General features: G+C 37.2%; 1 protein-coding gene across 7 annotated transcripts in view; it reads right to left on the reverse strand.

The window, feature by feature from the left end:
* EXOC1 (exocyst complex component 1) overlaps nt 1-19,745 on the reverse strand; it is a 68,568-nt gene that overhangs the window by 4,123 nt on the left and 44,700 nt on the right. For 4 of the 7 annotated variants that reach the window (XM_060188039.1, XM_060188038.1, XM_007523850.3 and 1 more), the window contains 7 exons: nt 15,411-15,455; nt 14,047-14,210; nt 13,440-13,547; nt 9,782-9,858; nt 8,404-8,632; nt 4,234-4,417; nt 499-698 (listed from right to left, as the gene is read on the reverse strand). In XM_060188039.1, coding sequence (XP_060044022.1) covers nt 499-698; nt 4,234-4,417; nt 8,404-8,632; nt 9,782-9,858; nt 13,440-13,547; nt 14,047-14,210; nt 15,411-15,455 — 1,007 coding nt within the window. The remainder of the gene's footprint in view (nt 1-498; nt 699-4,233; nt 4,418-8,403; nt 8,633-9,781; nt 9,859-13,439; nt 13,548-14,046; nt 14,211-15,410; nt 15,456-19,745) is intronic. The other 3 variants (XM_060188040.1, XM_016188486.2, XM_007523851.3) reach the window with 1 other exon arrangement.

A 19,745-nucleotide genomic window follows, 5' to 3' on the forward strand; every position in this document is an offset into this window, starting at 1 on the left:
GCAGGTGGAGACCAGGGGTTTGAACCTAGGATCTTGTGCACTGTAATATGAACGCTTAACCAGGTGTGCCACCGCCTGGCCCCCAGCTGAGTTTCTATTACTGTATCATCCCCTGCATCAATATGTAAACACATTTTAAAAAAATGTTCACTGTGGGGAGTTCGGTGGTAGCTCAATGAGTTAAGCGCAGGTGGCGCGATGCGCAGGGACCAGCATAAGGATCCAAGTACGAACCTCTGGCTCCCCACCTGCAGGGGAGTCACTTCACAAGCAGTGAAGCAGGTCTGCAGGTGTTTTTCTTTCTCTCCCCATCTCTGTCTTTCCCTCCTCTCTCCATTTCTCTCTGTCCTAACAATGACACTATCACTAACAACAACAACTACAAAAAAGGCAACAAAAGGGAAAATAAAAATTAAAAATGTTCACTGTATTATTTACATGTAAACAAATTTACATAATTTCATAATTTGGAAAAATTCAGAATGAAAATTAACTTACGTTTAGTTTTTCAAGAGGTTGACCTAAAGAATAAATTACGTAAGACTGAAGGTGATCTGTGTATTTTTGTTTGGCTTCTTTTTTTTCAGCTTCCAGACATGAAATTTTCAAACGAGAAAGTGTTGCAAAAATATGGTGAAAGTTTTCCATCATAACAACATCTCTAGGAGTTTTCTGGCTTTCATTTGCTACTTTTTCCACTAAAATAAAAATTTAAAAATATTATAACATTTTAATATGAGTATGATACACTTATCTTTTAATTTTAAAATGGTTTATTTATGAGAGAGGGAGGGAGAGAGAGACAGAGAGAGAGAGAGAGAAGCTGAGAGACCAGAAGATCACTCTGGCACATTGATACTACTGCAGCTGAACTTGGCACCTCATGCTTGAGAGCCCAATACTCTAGCCACTATGCATCTCCTAAGACACATGAGTATGACATTTTGCTATAAAACCTTTACATGAATGATTTTCATTTTCAATTTAAAAAGTAAACACATTTCTAGCCTTATTAAGATATATAATACTGAGAGGTGTTCATATCAACCCAAACTTAATAAAGTCCTAAAAGTAGTTACACACATACACACACACACACACACACACACACATGAATATGACTTAGAATACAATAAAAGTGGCTTTCAAATTAGTGAGGAAAAAATGAATTACTCAAGATATCTTAGGACATCCAGCTAGTCCTTATATAAACACTACATTTGGATTTTTAATTCACATTTTTCCATCAAACAGATTAGAAATTACTCAGGTACTTAAAATGTAAAAAGCAGACAAGTACACGAATATAATTGCAAGTCCTAAGGAAAACAATGTTGGTTAAAAAATGATAATTCTAGGGTCAGCAAAATAGGCTGGGGGAGCGAGTCTTGCAGGCACCTATCAGGGAGATGAGAGGTTGCACCTATTATCTACAACTTTACTGTAAATCATTAACCCTCCACTTAAGTGGAGGAAAAAAGAACATATGCACAACATATATATAGAGAGAGAGATGAGGAAAAAAAAATACTGAAAGTCTGTAAAGATAGAAGTGAAATGTTTTCTTTTCATGATGCAATAATAAATTATCTTTATTTCCCCACTGATTTTTGTGGGGGGGATATAAATTGAGTATGTATTACTTCACAATTAGATAAAGCAAAGCTAATTTGAATTTTCAAAGAAAAAGACATTTAAACATCCAATCAAATAATTGATTATTTCCATATACTACTGAAAACATTATTATACAACTGGTGAAATGAGTCTACTTCAAGCCAATTTTTGAGTTTTAAGAACTCCTGAAAACATACAATGAGATCACTGGCTTCAAAGTGCCGGGATAGCCTGAGGGTGCTTCTTCCCGAGCAAGTGCTCTCTGGGTTGGAGAGAACTCAACTGGAGCCAATCTAGGCTGCTGTGTGGGAGAGGGATCAGGAACTCGTGCCAAGCTAAAGTCTCAGGAGATAGACTCTGGAACTCTCAAAGCCAGAAAGCAATTCCAAGTGTTTTTACTCAGAAAAGCAGCTTGTATATAGACTAGCCAAACAGGGTGGAAACAGGGTGTGAGGTAGAGAGGGTGGAGTGGAAAGACAGTGGTGGAGATCAGGGTGACTAAGAGAGGGGGCGGAGCAAAAAGACATCGTGAACAAGTGGGGATTAAACCAATGCCCTGGAGGGAGGGTGGTGCTTAGTTAACAGTGGTTCATGTAAATAGACCGCAGCTTTAAATGGGATTAAACCAATGCCCTGCAGGCATGCCGGTGGTGCTTTGTTAAGTAGTGGAAACTTTACATCAGGCTCAACCTGACGCTGTTAACTGGCTAAGGAAGAAGGGCATACACTAGAAGAAGAAGAAGAAAGAAGAAGAAAGAAGAAGGAGAAGAAGAAGAAGAAAAAGAAGGAGGAGGAGGAGGAGGAGGAGGAGGAGGAGGAGGAGGAGGAGGAGGAGATGAGACAGAAGCTTTAAGCCGGGGGAGCTGGCATACTACCCAACACAAAGTAGATGACAAGTCCACAATACTTCTGCAACTTAACTACTGATTCAACAAAAAGAATGATAGTATGTTAGCATTAGTCTACCTTGTTTGACAAATATGAAAATTAAAGACAAAACAAGTAAATTGATATACTAAAGGTAAATATTACTGCCTATCATTGCCAGAAAAACTCTTAAACTCTTAATAAGTGTCAACTAATCTAGGAGGTCCTTTTTTGTGTATTTAAAAGTGGATTTCAAAAAGGAAGGACACTTGGAAGTAGTAGGTGTGACTTAAAAAGGAAGAGATGGCAGGATCATAAGAATAACAAAAAGGGCAAATATATATAAATATAGATAGTTACAGAAATAACAGTCAAAGCATATCTGTGATCTTGGGAGAATTAATGCATTCTCCAGTAGAGGGAATAAGGACTTGTCCCAGGTTCAGGTTCAATTCCACGTACCACTACAAGGCAGAGCTGAGCAGTGCATTGGTAATAATAATAATAATAATAATAATAATAATAATAATAATAATAGCTACAGGGATGCAGAGGTCACATAGGCTCCTAAGCTGAATATGGGCCCCAGACCAAATCAAATTTATGGGGTTTACAGTCAACAATTTTTATACCCCTCCCCCATATTAGAGAGCTACTTTCTTCCCTGATCCAGCTTCCAGGTCCTTTTCTAGCCATGACATCATCTACCCAAACAATAACTTGAATCCACCTGCATATCATATTTCAGGCTCAGGCAAGAAAAACAAAACACAAAAAACTAGTATATCCACAGGCCCTTTGGAATATAACTAAAATAGGCCTACTTGCTGTCTACAAAATGGAGGATCCCCCACCCCGCCAACTCTTCATCTGCACTATTCCAGCCTTTAGGTCCATGATTGGTCAACAATTTGTTTGGCTTTGTATGTTAACTCTCTTTTCAACCACCAGGTTCCAGATGCTAGCATGATGCTGACCAGACAGACTTCCCTGAACAGACAAACCCACCAATGTGTACTGGAGCTCTGCTTCCCCAGAGCCCCACCCTACTAGGGAAAGAGAGAGGCAGACTGGGAGTACGGATCGGCCTGTCAATGCCCAGGTTCAGCAGGGAAACAATTACAGAAGCCGGACCTTCCACCTTCTGCATCCCCCAATGACCTTGGGTCCATGCTCCCAGAGGGATAAAGAATAGGAAAGCTATCAGGGGAGGGGATGGGATACAGAGAGCTGGTGGTGGGAATTGTGTGGAGTTGTACCCCTTTTATCCTATGGTTTTGTCAGTGTTTCCTTTTTATAAAAAAAAAAAAAAAAAAAGACAGTGGAGCAGAGGGAGGTTTGCTCGCTTAAAAATAATAATAATAATGAAAGGGCAGTCGAAACTGTCCCTTCAGGCAGGGGAATAAGGACACAAAACTCTGGTGGTGGGAATGGTGTGGAATTATATCCATTATCTCATAATTTTGTAAATAAGTATTAAATCACTAATAAATATCTATCTATCCTAAAAAACAAAACAAAACAAAAAAACCTCAACCAACCAAACAAAAATATAACATCCTAAATGTATTTCTACACTTTTGGGTCTAATTTCTAGAAGCTATAACAATAATAGTGGTTGAAGATTAAAAATAAAGCAACTATCAAGACTATAAAGTATAGAAAGTAGTGAATATATCTTGCAACTTGAGTTAGCATGAAAGAGTGAGAAGAAAATTTAAAATTCTCTAGAATGTAACAGAAACTTACCATTCACAAATACTCCTCTGATTAATTTAGTGTAGGCTTTATCTAAATCTCCACGACGTTCTGCATTTTTAAAGATTGACTCTGCAAGTCCAGCAAATTCTTCAAACTCAGCAACAAATGGAAGAATTCCTACTTTACTCTTTTTTGAGATCTTTACTTCTTCCATTTGTCTTATTTGGTTACTCTAGGTTAGGCAGAAAAGAAAAGAAATAACCAAGCAACTTAAACAACACAATATAATCAAATTTATATGTTACAGAGGCAGGACATAATTTAGTGTCTGGAATGACTGGGTGCTTGTTAGGTAAAGAGTACTACAGTAGGGATGACGGCTGTTACCTATATATTATTCTCTACAAAACACAGTAGGAATCAAAACACACACAAAGGATCTTTCTAGTTTACTTCTGGTTTGTGGCCAGAGGTCGAGTTTGGGAATCACAGCCATCCTTTTACTATGGATTTTCATTCTATAGTTTCCCATTTTATCAGCTACCTATTCTGAATATTAGTTCAACAAAGTCTATGATGGAAACACAGCACAATTCATTTATGGTTCTGTGCACATCTTAGGGAGTCCTAAGATGTACACAGATGTAGATCTGTACCAGATGTAAATCTGGTCACAGTAAGAATTATACTGCTACATCATTTTCAACATCCACCTAAAAGTTCACTGTGTGGTGATTTGGGGGGCAAGGGTATGACCTGAAAACCATATGAAACGCAAGTTAGAAAAAATAATTAGTTCTAAGCTACAAGGAATAATGTAAAAAAGACCTATTGAGTACTGGCAGCCATTTCATATTATATTGACTATTCAATTTCACTGCTTTTGATGACTATGATGAGTAAAGTTAGGTGCAGGAAAGAGTAGATAGTGAGCATAAGAGTACAGGTTGTCTGGACATGAATACCAACTCTATCACACCTTTTAACTTTTGACTTGGAGAAAGAAATCTAAGTTCTTTGGGTATCTATTGGAGTACAATAGGAGGCTACAAGGATTAGTTGAGAGGCTGTATGCAAAGTACTTACTTTGCTGTAGGCAAAGTACTTAGTTGTTAAGTGCTTACTGGTACACAGTAAGCACTTAACAACTGGTCTACTTGCATGAAGATTTTTGTTCTGTTTTAGTCCTATAAACAGTATATAACTATAACCTGAATATATAGTACTTGAATATCAGTAGGAAAGTATTATAGATTTGTAACTGATCAAGTAAAAATAGTGCAATCATTTGAGAAAGGAGTCATGAATGAACTAAATACCAGAAAAATAAAATTTCTAACAAATAGAAGGTACACATTACTTCAGGTTGACTGTCAAATCATACAATCACCCCCAGAAGGACACAGTGAGTATTCAGTGTTTAAGATTTCAATTTTTATGCTAGCCAAGGCAATTTCACCAAATCCTATCATTTTCAAGTTTCAGGGTGCAAATCTATTTCATGATGGTATGAGGCATATTGAAAACTTCTAAAAGGAATTCACAAATGTAATGCAATGCAGAGTCTAGACTGGCAGAACCCGATGTGTTAGTAACCTCATCAGATATATTTTGCCTTATACACATTATCTCATTCACTATCTTTTCAAGGCATGCCCTGGGTCCTGATCTTGTCCCAAATATTAAAACATGTTAACACTTACTGAGCACACACAACTTACCAGATGCTGTGAGAAGAAGTGAGTTAAAAGAGACAAAGATGTCAGGCAACAAAAGGAACTATCCTTTCCTTATGTGACAAAAGGTAGAACCTTCATAAATTAATTTAGGAGAAATTGTGCATTCATAGCTTTGTCGAGGTTAATTTTATATAACACCTCTACTACTATCTTGAAAGCAACATGAATAGTCTTTAATAAAGTAGTATTTCTCACTCACAGGCAGAAGTTGAAAGAGAAAACACTAAGCGGAACTTGGAATGGAGTTGGTGTATTGCACTAAAGTAAAAGACTCTGGCATGAGTGGAGAGGTGGGGGAGGGTTCAGGTCTTGGAACAGGATGGCAGAGGAACTAGTGGGGGTTGTATTGTTATGTGGAAAACTGGGAAATGTTATGCATGTACAAACTATTGTATTTACTGTTGACTGTAAAACATTAATCCCCAATAAAGAAATAAAGGTATTTGTTACTGCTATTATCACTACACCACTATTAAGAAATTATCAGTATTTTTTTTGTGTGTGTGTGTTCTTCTTTTTTTTTTTTTAATGAGATAGCAATGATTTACAACAGTCTGTAAATTTCAGGAGTAGTTTCACTATTCAACAAATGCATATATTATACCATGCCTACCACCAAAGGTCTAGCTACTATCCACTGTCATTTAAGTAAGCTCTTGTTCTGGATCAGGCAATGTGCTAAGCACTTCATCTGAACCAACATCCACATCTAATACCACATCCTATGATTTTTTTTTTTTGTTTTTGCTTATTTATTATTCGATAGGTGCAGAGACAAATTGAGGAGGGGGAGATAAAGAGGGAGAAAGTCAGAGAGACATGTCTACTTTTTTTTTTTTTTTGCCTCCAGGGTTATTGTAGGGGCTTGGTACCTGCACTATGAATCCACTGCTCCTGGAGGCCATTTTTCTAATTTTTGTTGCCCTTGTTATTGTTACTATTGCCATTGCTGTTGTTGTTGTTGGATAAGAGAGAGAGAGAAATCTAGAGAGGAGAAGACAGAGAGGGGGAGAGAAAGATAGATACCTGGGGGCCAGGCAGCGGTGCACCTGGTTAAGCACACAAGACCCCAGGTTCAAGCCTCTAGTCCCCCATCTGCAGGGGAAAGCTTCACGAGTGGTGGAGCAGGGATGCAGGTATCTCTCTGTCTCTCTCCCTCCTCCATCTCAATTTCTGGCTGTCTTTAAAAAAAAAAAAAGATAGACACCCCTGCAGGTGGGGGCCAGGGGCTTGAACCAGGATCCTTACACCGATTCCTTTACTTCATACCATGTACACGTAACCCGTTGTGCTACTGTCCAGTCCCTCATATCTCCTTTTACATACTAAAATAATTAATAAGGGCCAGGTAGTGGTGCAACTGTGAGAGCAGACATGTTACAATGTGCAAGGACCCAGGTTTAAGACCCTGGCCTCCACCCACAGAAGGAAACCTTTTTGAATGGGGAATAGTACTTCAGGTATCTGTCTCCATCCACTATTCCCCCATCCTCTCAATTTCTATCTCTAGCCAATAAATAAAAATAAAAGTAAAAAGGGTTAAACAATCAAAATATTAGTAAAGAACCAGTCCAACATATACTTACAAGCTCCCTATAAATCCGTCAGAAAATAAAAACTAGGGATTGTTTTTTCTGTTAAAAGGAGGTAAGCAGTGATTGCCACTGGGGCTATTGTTGGGGCTCAGTGCCTGACTGGACAACTCCATGGCCATCTGGAGGGCTTTTTTTCTTCTTCGACAGAGGGTGAGATAGGAAGAGGAAAATTAAGAAAGACACACGTGGCAATGTTTCACCACTTGTGAAGCTTATCTCTGCAGGTGGAATAATGGGAGCTTGAACCAGTGCTCCCATATGGTCAGTCATATGTGAGCTCCATGTAGGTATGCCACCACCTGGCTCCAGGAACAACTTCTTCATTTTATTATTATTTACTACTGGGGTTTTACCAGTCCAAGTAGAGTTTTTCAGACAGAAAGAGATAGACAGAGAGGAAGACATCACAGCATCAAAACTTCTCCTAATACAGTAGGGGTTGGGCTCTGAATACTTTGTTCTTAAAGCAATATAATTACTAAGTAAAGGTGTTAAGCTAATTTAATAATCTAAAAAACTAAAGTAAATTATAACTTACCTAATCAAAATACTTGAATTATCAGTTTTTGCTATAATACATTAGAAGATAAAAACAATAAATTCAAATGGAAGTTTAAATTGTTTCCTTATATTTATGGTCACTAAATAGTACACTGAAATTGTGGATCTCTGATACTCAGTATCACCTTAAACTTATAGGACAGCAGGGAAATGAGGGGGCAGAATACCACCCCACTAAGTCTGTTCATATATATGGAGATCAACCCATTTTGTGTCACGGTGAGATGTGAACAGTGCATCCCCTAGTGAAAAGCTGGAAATCTCTTGATTCAAACACATTTGTCTATTTTTTGCAATGATTCAAAGTTATCTTAAAAACTTACAATGCATTTGTCGAAATTCCTTTTGACAGTCACCAAAACATTTCCCAATGTAGTACTCAGAAATGAAGCAGGGTCCACATTTTGTGCAGTCCATACATGATGACTCATTTTGACTAACATGTAAAGGGAGTTAAAGCTATCAATTTTGTCTCCTAATGCAATTAGATTGTTCAGTTCTGGCTCAATGCAGCGAAATATTTTAATCATCATTTGGCGGATCATGTCTTTCCTGTTTAGAAAGATGCAAAATATAGAAAGTTACAAAAGCTGCAGGTATATTAATTTTAAGCTTTAATCTACTGGAGATATAGAAAGTGAATGAAATTTGACATTTCAATTAAAGCTATCTAAATATAATCTAATTATTCTATAGTAGTTTTCAACATAAAAATATTTTACAATTTTTTTTTTAAATCACCTCACAAGCACAGTCTAGGTTGTTCTTAGTTTTTTTTTTCCTTTTTAATTTTCCCTTTTGTTGCCCTGTTGTTTAACACTGTTGTGGTTATTGATGTCATTGTTGTTGGATAGGACAGAGAGAAGTGGAGAGAGGAGGGGAAGACAGAGAGGGGGAGAGAAAGTTAGACACCTGCAGACCTGCTTCACCGCTTGTGAAGCGACTTCCCTGCAGGTGGGCAGCCAGGGGCTTGAACTGGGATCCTTCCGCTGGTCCGTGCGCTTTGCACCACGGGTGCTTAACCAGCTGCACCACCGCTGGACCCCCAAATATTTGTTTTAAAGAGAAAAAGGAAGAGGGAGACCAGAGCACTGCTCAGCTCAGCTCTGGCCTCTGGTGGTACCAGGGAATGATCCTGGGACCTCTAAGCCTTAGGCATACAAAGTATGGTGTGCTACATTTACACTCTCTCCCTGGTCCTGAAGTTAAGGTTTAATATTCAAAAATTACTTTGTCATTTATAAAGCAGAATCTGAAAATGTGTTTCATGACTTCCAAGAAATACATTACAATTCAAATGTTACTTCCTATCAGCAAACATAAGAATTGATGGTATTTTTTTGTGACTGCTGGAACAAAAAGAGAGTTGAAGAGCCAAAAACAGGACTACTTTTTATCCAGTAAGAAAGATGTCAGAGAAGACAGTGGGCTCATTTCAGACTCTGAGTGCTGTCAGGTTACTGACAGTCATCTGGGCTCTAAACTGAGCAGAATGCCTCTTTTTCCCACTTAAAGTCTATTTTTTTTTTTTAAATAAACCATGGATTATGGGTGGGAGTAGATAGCATAATGGTTATGCATAATGGTTATGTCATGCCTGAGGCTCCAAAGTCTTAGGTTTGATCCCCTGAATCACCATAAACCAGAGCTGATCAGTGCTCTGGTAAAACAAACAAACAAAAACAATAGATAAAAACATACTCAGATGAAACAGGCTGTAGTGCACCAGAATTATGCTGCCGTGACAGCAAGCCTCCATCAAGGTCCTCTGCTTCGGTCTGCAAAAATTATTCAGGTACTTTACATAATAAACGACAACAATCTGACTACTTATAGTTTACATAGCAAAAGCCTGCTTAGTCTTAAAATTCCTAGGAGAGAATAAATTACGGAAAATGTTTTTTAAAAGTAATATTACTGATAAAGCTACATAATATAATATGTTGATCAAGAATATTCAATCATAAAAACCTTTGCTCTTAGGCTTGAGAACAACTACAGTGAAAATTATGTCTGAGTCTGCACATGAGAGAAGGGAGGTGTAGAAGGCTAAGAGGGATGTGGGAGTGGAGGGAAGTTTAACAAAACTGGAAAACATCTCGAAATAATTTTCACAAGAGAACTTTTAAAACTTTTAAAACAATATCGCAAACATGCCAGTAAATTATGGGCATTTGAGAAAATGATACTGGAAACTCTTACAGAAGTCAAGAAACATGCCGATTTATACTGCCAGCAACAAACCCCAACTAATTGAAAATTTCACTTCACTGTAGTTCTTTTTTAAATTTTTAATTATTTTAATTTTTATTTATTATTGGATATATAGAGAGAGAAAATGAGAGGGAAGGAGGAAATAGGGGACCAAGGGCTTGAGCCTAGGTCCTTGTGCACTCTAATGTGGTCACTTAACCAGGTGTACCACTGCCTGGCCCCATTTAGGAGTTCCTCTTTTTTTTTTTTTTTTTTGCCTCCAGGGTCATTGTGGGGGCTTTGTGCCTGCACCACGAATCCACTGCTCCTGGAGACATTTTTTTTCCTTTTTGTTGCCCTTGTTGTTTTTATCATTGTTGTGGTTATTATTATTGTTGTTGCTGCTGCTGTCATTGGATAGGACAGAGAGAAATCAAGAAAGGAGGGGAGAGACAGATAGACACCTGCAGACCTGCTTCACTGTCTGTGAAGCGACTCCCTGCAGGTGGGGAGCCGGGGGCTTGAACCAGGATCCTTATGCTGGTCCTTGCGCTTCGAGCCACGGGCGCTTAACCCGCTGCTCTACAGCCCGACTCCCAGGAGTTCTTTTTAGATACATATATGTTTATGTATTGGTTTTCTGATGCATATTTTTTGAGATGGACTTTTTTTTATTATTATCTTTACTTATGTGTTGGAGGCAGCCAGAAATTGAGAGGGAATGAGGTGATAGAGAGGGAGAGACAGAGAGACATCTGAAATACTGCTTTACCACTTTCAAAGCTTTCCCCCTGCAGGCAAGGAACTGGGGGCTCGAACCCAGGTCCTTGCTCATTGTAACCTGTGTGCTCAACTAGATGCTCCACCACCAGGCCCCAAGATGGCCTTATTTCAAAAATTATTCTATTTATGCCTTTAAACTTCTTCAAAATATTCTAGCAAATGTCTCACTTTATTCTTTTATATTTATTCCATCTAGCAGCATAGTGCATCAGCATTACTATACACATTTTACAGCTGAGAAAAACTAGGAATTAAATAAATTGTTTAAAGTCGTCTCAGCACTAATTACTAACAAAGCATGTGGAAGATTTACTTTTATTTCTCTACAAATGATATAAACTTAAACATTTTATATTAAACAATATAAATATTTTTAGGGAGCCAGGTGGTGGCATATCTATTGCCCAAGGATAAAGGTTCAAGCCCCTGGTCCCCACCTGCAGGGGGGATACTTCATGAGTGGTGAAATGCTGCTGCACGTGTTTTTCTCCTTTTCTTATCTCCCCTGTCCCTCTCAATTTGTCTCTATCCAATAAGAAACAAATGAAATACTTAGAAAAAGTAAACTTAAACATTTTAGTTCTAATTTTTCCTGATAATAAACATAATGTTTAAATTGCTTTTAAAACAATGTTCCCTTAAAATAGATTTATTTTATGAGAAAGACAGAGAACAGAGCATCATACTCTGCCATCTGTTTGCCAGAAACTAAACCTGAGGCCTTGTGCATGCTAGGAATGATCTCTGCCTCCTGAGTCACTTCCCAGGTTTCCTTAGCAATGGTTTTTTTTTCTTCTGCAAGGATAAAAAGGCAAAAGAAACTAGGAGGAAATATTTGTACATGACATACCCAACAAAACATTGACATAAAAAATATATAAAGAAATCATACAGTTCAACAACAACAACAAAAACAGACAACCCAATAAAAAAGTAGACAAGAGATTTAAATAGGCAGTTCTCTAAAAAAGACATTCAGAAAAAAAAAAAAAACATTCAGATGGCCTACAGAAATTATAAAAAAAAATGCCTGCCATCAATTATCATTAGGGAAATGAAAATTAAGATCACAATGAGGTAAAAACCTCACACTTGTGTGACTGGCCCACATAAAACATAAAACAAGAGATGAGAAATGTTGGAGAGGATATAGAGAAAAGTGAATTCTGGTATGCTGTTGGTGGGTATCCAAACTGGTGCAGCCCCTGTGGAAACGAGCTTGGAGAATTGTTGTTAAGATGGAAATGCCTTATAATCCAGCAAATACCATGGAGCATATAAAGGACACGGGAGCACTAATTTAAGGATATACGCATTCCTATGTTCACAGTTACGCTATTTACAGTAACCAAAATATGGAAGCTACCTAAACCCCAATGACAGAGTGGGGAGTGGGGGGAAAGTAAGAGGGAAATGCACAGTGCTGTGCTCAGTTGAGCATGTATGTTACCATGCACAAGCGCCGGCTTTCCATCTGTGTGTGGGGGGGGGGAAGCTTCACAAGAGGTGAAACAGCACTGTTGTAGGTGCCTCTCTACCCCCCCCCACCTCTTATTTTCTTTTTTTCTCTATCCAATAAATACATAAAATGTCTTTTTAAAAAAGTTGTGGGGTATGATCCTGGAGGTGGTGTAGTGAATAAGGTAATTGGACTCTCAAGAATGAGGTTCCATCCCCAGCATACCATATGCCAAAGTAATGCTCTAGTTTTCGATCTCTCTCTTCCTCTCTCTCATAAATGAATACATCTTAAAAAAGAAGAAGAAGATGGAGGAGGAGGAGGAGTTAAGGAATCCATTTAATGGTATAATACTATGCAATCCAAAAAGATGAGATTGTATCATTTGGGAAAAAATGGATGGAACTGGAGATATTTATGCTATATGAAGTAAGTAAAATGGTGAAGGACAACTACTAGATGGCTTCATTTCTATGTGGAATATAGATGACTGAAACAAATGAACTTGCAAAAACAATGGTAGCCAACCTGTCTCTTAAACTTTGTGAGATTTACAGTAGTTATGAGGTGCGGCTGGGGGTTAGCGGTGTGCAGAGCTGTGTGTGTGTGTGTGTGTGTGTGTGTGTGTGTGTGTGTGTGTGTGTGTAAACTTATGTGCTGAAGCCTTATAATTTTGTAAAACACTGTTAATAAAAATGGGAGGAAAAGTCTTTTTTTTTTTTTTTGAGACACCCACCCCACACACATACAAGCTGGAATATTACATTAGATACTAAAACTCTTACTTTATTATGACAAAAAACCCTTATATCATCAATTCTTTCAAAATTTTCTGTTTGAATACTAACATTTGTGACAAGGTACTAATTAGCTATCTATGTTACAGATCATAAATGCTAGTCAATAAGTCAATGTGAACCATACCATTGTTCCAGGCATACTCTGATGTTGTTGAAGTTTGAAAAATTTACTTATAAAGTCCTGTTCTGCCAGACACAGTGGCTCCAGTTCACTCAATACCTGTTCAAAGATCTAAAGAAAATTAAAATAACACAATAATGAAAGAATTGCTTATAAAACATTCTACATTTATTTTACTTCTCAGCAGGAATTATAAATACTTTATAAACTCAATTGATCACCAAAGTGCAAACTCTTCTAAGACTGACAGGTCCATGCATTTTCATCAGGGTATAACGGGGCTAGAACATATCTAAAATAAAGTAACAATTATTTATTTTAAATCTAGAAAAAGGAACACAAAGATAAATCTTTTAACTGTATTTAATGCGTTCTAGTGATGGTAACTTCAACATGCTGTTATTTCTTCATAAACTTTGTATAGAACTTAGATTTAGGTAATTTATGATTACTAAGAAATTAACTAGGTTTCTTTTTTTCAGATTTAGAAATGAGTAATGTCTAAGAGAACAAACATAGACCCAATTTCTGAACACATTTAGAACAACAACAAATTGATGGTAGAAAACTACTTCTAAACGTTTAAGAAGTATGTGTTTTTCCACTTTACCTTATCAAATTTGGTTCTGTCAGCGACATCAAGATCAGAGGCTGACATGTTTCCCATATCCAACAAGGAAGAGGACTGTGATCTGCGATTCCCTGAACTCTGAACACTGAGTTTATTTAGACTAGAAGTAGATCCTGTTAGTTTCCCAGAACTTCCATGAAGACCTAAGAGATAATAACACTTTGAAAATTATATACTTCATAATTAAAAGATCCATAGTACAACTCACAGCTATCTTCCACTGTTTCGATCTTCCCAGGGCCAAGTTTACCATGTGGGCCAGGCTGTAGAATGACCTTATCTTTTACTAATATTGGTGTCTTTTTTTCCTGGGCATATTATAAAGAGAAGTAAAACTATACAGATCCATAGAATATGACTGAAAGATCATACAGTCTATGCTTTGTCCAATCTTAAAAGATGAAGCTGTCTTAGATGTGATATCTAAGATGAAGATATGAAGATGTGATATCTCATATCTTCATATCTCATATCTTGTGATATCTAAAATGAAGATATGAAGATGTGATATCTCAGCACTAAATGATCAAATGATACAAATATGGATGAAGCATTACTGAACCTGAGTGTACTACCTCATATAATTTTATTTCTGGAGAAAACTCTCATAACCCAACACTGTTTCTATATGAAATTAAACCATCTCAAACTGGCTATACTGTGTCATATTTTGCCTTATAAGATAAAGTTGACTACAAATACATTCCTGGACCACAGACTGTATTTTTACTGAATTCCTTAAAAACTAAACAAAATAAGGGGGAAAACAATACCATGAACTTTTTTGTATTTAAAATAAAACTTAAATATATAACACATATATCATTAACCTTATTAGTAATGATGTCTTTTTTCAGGTATAATAATCTTAGATATCCATAGCCATGTACAAATAAGAGAAATATGACTGGACAATATCATCCACACATCTAGGAATCAAAAGTTTCTATTTTAACAAGAAAACATGTTGCTTTTACTTGCCAATGGTCAGATGGGACATATGAAAACAAAGTAAGGACAAAAACTTTGACTTCTTATGCAAAATCTGACTATATGATTAAAATATTTAGTTATGAAAGGGAGCCTGAAACAGAAATATAATGGTTATGTCTTTTCATAAACTGAGATGAATAGTTTTACCACCTGTTATATGTTTTAAACTACATTATATGTTTCTTGAATGTGGCCACATCACTACCATCATGTTGATATTCTTTTACCAATATCTGGCAACTCAGAGCAATCAACATTTTTATTGTAATATTTTTTTTCAGGACAACAAATTTCTAGACATTAAACAGACATGCATTGAGAAAACCTTCTAGTACACTAAGCATACTCACTCTCTGTTTCCTGTTTGACAGCACTCTCTTTTCGAGGCAGTGTAGCTGTGATGGATTAGGTTGCAAGCATCAAAGACAAAGACAAGTTAATAAACTGCATTTTGCACAAACCATGCACAAGAGGAAGTTAAAGCTCTAGTTTAAAAGACACATGCAAAGAACCATGAGCATCAAGTAACAAGAGGTGCAAACACATTGTTTAGTTGGTCAGCTACAGTTTGAAAAATTATATGGAAAAAAAAAAACTTTAAGTCTTTTAATGTAGTTTTCACTCAAATATTCAGGTAAAAATATCTATTATTTACAAGCCAAACACACACTTTAAATGATTTTTGTAAGTTTATGAAGCTGTTATATTTAGATTTTACAGATTATAATAATAAGTTTTGGTTTCTGAAAAAAAATACAAGTTCAGTTATATAATTTAATAGTGGGAATTTATTATATTGAAGTTGTAAATTTAGACATCAGATGCACCAACAATCTCTACTGTCTAAAAGTTACTACAAGTTTACTAATTTTGTTAAAACATTATATGAATAGGAATTTAAAAATATTTCAAAATACCAAGCAGTCACTGGCTTTGTGAACATCTAAAAGGAAAGGTGTATTACCTTAATTATAACTATCAGGAGATGGGTAGACAGAAGAATAAAGCTGCAGAAACAGGCTTAACATAGGAATTTGGATTTTTAAAGGTTCATTTGGCATTACTTTTATTCTAAAACTTCTCTCTATATAGTTGTTTAATTGTAGAGAGAGTATTGAGAAATGATCTAAACTAAAATTATAACTTAAGGTAAAAGGTAAAGAAATAGAATGTGCAAAGAGAATTATAACCCAAAACTATCAGGGAATAATGAGTCAACTGTCACTATTCCTGACAAATTCCAAAGCAAAAGCCCAAGAATAAAACTATTAATATGTCACACCAACCAAATGGAACTTTTTAGTGCCGGTTTCCTGAAACTTAATGGAATCTGCAGCAATCTGGCTGGACATTAACAGGGCAAGCAGGGATAGTACTAGAGATAAGATTAATAGCTGTTCAACCTAAACTTACTTCTAAGTAGCCTTAAGGGACTACTATCTAATGCTAATGAATTTCAAAGTAAAGCTTAATATTTTGCATATGTATATTTTCTTTTCAATAATAAAAAATGAATACAGTTATTAGTAGTATCTACTAATGATAATTTGGGCTAATAAAAAGGCTACTGCTTATCAGCAACAAGCAGTACTAAGGTAAACTTGTTACTTTTATTTAAAAACATTTTATGAGGGACAAGAGAGAGAGTAAAACACTGTTGTGCTCTGGCATAAGGTGGTGTTGGAGACTGAACCGTGGCTTTGGGAGGCCTCAGGTATAAAAGTTCTGAGCTCCAATATGTTCACATGTATCCATAAATTAGGGCAAAATTTATACCTGAAAGCAAAAATACACAATAGTCTGTAGTGAGTCAGTATCAAGTTCATAATGAAATAGTGTCTACTTAGACTTAGATACCCTCCTTGTCTTACTTCCTATTACAATTGAATAAGGGCAAGAGACTGGCATACTTTTAACCGTGACTCTTTAGTCACTATCAGGCCACCCCATCAGCTGGGGTCCCAGTCAGAAAGTCCTGAGATTTTGAAACATACATGATGGGCCTAGACCTTGAATAAATCCCTCTCTCCATTGTTACCGGTCATTTCTATCAGGAACAACACAATAGACACTTTGTGGGCCCCCATAGGATCTTGCCCTCAACTTGGATCAACAATGGTAGAGAATGTTCCATCCTCTGAGGGAGGCTGGACAATAATATACTCTATGCTACACCTGAGGAAGATGGGTCCTGATATTGGGGCAGCTTGGAACATTCCTATTCATGACCACAGAATGTGAGCTCAGATCTACAGGGATGCAGAGGTCACATAGGCTTCTAAGCTGAATATGGGTCTCAGATCACATCAAATCGACGGGGCTCCCCACCTGCAGGGGAGTCGTTTCACAGGCGGTGAAGCAGGTCTGCAGGTGTCTATCTTTCTCTCCTCCTCTCTGTCTTCCCCTCCTCTCTCCATTTCTCTCTGTCCTATCCAACAACGACAACAACAATAATAACTACAACAATAAAACAACAAGGGCAACAAAAGGGAATAAATAAATAAAATAAAATATAAAAAAAAAAAATTTAATAAAAAAAAAAAAAATCGACGGGGTTTACAGTCACAACTTTTATAACCCTTTCCCATATTTGGGAGCTACTCTCTTCCCTGATCCAGCTTTCTGGTCCTTCTGCCAGCCATGACAGCATCTCCCCAGACAATAACTTGAATCCACCTGCATATCAGATTTCAGGCTCAGGCAAAAAAAAAAAAAAAAAAAACTAGTATAGCCACAGGTCCTTTGGAATATAACTAAAATATGCCTACTTGCTATCTACAAAATGGAGATACACCCCCCCTCCCCCAACTCTTCATCTGCACTATTCCAGCCTTTAGGTCCATGATTGGTCAACATTTTGTTTGGCTTTGTATGTTAACTCTTTTCAACTACCAGGTTCCAGATGCTAGCATGATGCTGACCAGACTTCCCTGGACAGACAACCCCACCAATATGTCCTGAAGCTTCACTTCATCAGAGCGCTTCCCCACTAGGAAGAGAGGCAGGCTGGGAGTATGGATCAACCTGTCAACGCCCATGTTCAGCAGGGAAGCAATTAGAGAAGCCAGACCTTCCACCTTCTGCATCCCACAACGACCTTGGGTCCATACTTCCAGAGGGTTAAAGAATAGGAAAGCTATTAGGAGAGGGGATGGGATACAGAGTTCTGGTGGTGGGAACTGTGTGGAGTTGTACCCTTCTTATCCTATGGTTTAGACAGTGTTTCCCTGTTATAAATAAAAAATAAAAAAGTTCTGAGCTCTAACTGGTCCATAGCAGTGAATTAATAAAGTCATTAAGTTTTCCAGCTAGTACTGAATTCATTTTATATTTAAGAGTCTTTTTGGAATCACTAGGTGTCTTAGTTTATTGGAGAAAATAAAACATGATGTTGGCATGTAATATTAAACATTTTGAATTATTAAATATGAGAGGCAATAATTATATACACGTGCATGCTACTAAACAAACATACGTATCTGGGTTTTCTTAGCTGAAGACAGAAAAACCTAGTGATTAAAAGATAATGACATGGGATGGGGTGGTGGCCCATCTGGCTGAGCGCACATGTTATAGTGTGCAAGGACCCAGGTTCAAGCCATTGGTCCCCACCATCAGGGGGAAAACCTCACAAGTGGTGAAGTAGGGCTACAGGTGTCTCTCTGTCTCTTTCCCTCTCTATATCCCCCTTCTCAATTTTTGGCTGTCTCTAACAAATAAATTAAGATAATAAATTTTTTTTTAAAAAAACTACATTTTCTTGGTCTGCCATTCCATTTAAGCATATTTGTAGAATACAAAGGGGAAAAAATCCACTAAAATATCATGCCTGGGTTTATGTGTGTGTGTTAGTGTGTGGAAATTCTATGCCTTTAGGGATATCAAAGTAAACCTGTTAATAACAAAAGGCAATGATCTATCTATATTAAGACTTTATCACAAAGAAAATATTTTACTGGCATTTTAACATTATTTTTCATTATTTAAATAATGAAAAAAAAAAAAAACCTTGAAACAAGAGTGGCTTAAAAAGAGTGTTCCTACACAATAGACCCCTTTGTGGGCCCCCATAGGACCTTGCCCTCAACTTGGAACAACAATGGTAGAGAATGTTCCATTCTCTGAAGGGAGGATGGACAACATACTCTATGTTGCACCTGAGGAAGATGGGTTATTGGGGCAGCTTGGAATGTTCCTACCCATGACCACAGAATGTGAGCTCAGATCTACAGGGATGCAGAGGTCACATAGGCTCCTAAGCTGAATATGGGTCCCAGATCACATCAAATTGATGGGGTTTACAGTCACAACTTTTATAACCCTTTCCCATATTTGGGAGCTACTTCCTTCCCTGACCCAGCTTTCTGGTCCTTCTGCCAGCCATGACATCATCTCCTCAGACAATAACTTGAAACCACCTGCATATCAGATTTCAGGCTCAGGCAAAAAAAAAAAAAAAAAAAAGAAAAAGAAAAAAACAAAACAAAACAAAACTAGTATAGCCACAGGCCCTTTGGAATATAACTAAAACATGCCTACTTGCTATCTACAAAATGGAGATACACCCCCCCCCCCAACTCTTCATCTGCACTATTCCAGCCTTTAGGTCCATGATTGGTCAACAATTTGTTTGGCTTTGCATGTTAACTCTCTTTTCAACCACCAGGTTCCAGATGCTAGCACGA

This window comes from Erinaceus europaeus, chromosome 3 (genome assembly GCF_950295315.1).
Source record: "Erinaceus europaeus chromosome 3, mEriEur2.1, whole genome shotgun sequence".
Taxonomy (NCBI): domain Eukaryota; kingdom Metazoa; phylum Chordata; class Mammalia; order Eulipotyphla; family Erinaceidae; genus Erinaceus; species Erinaceus europaeus.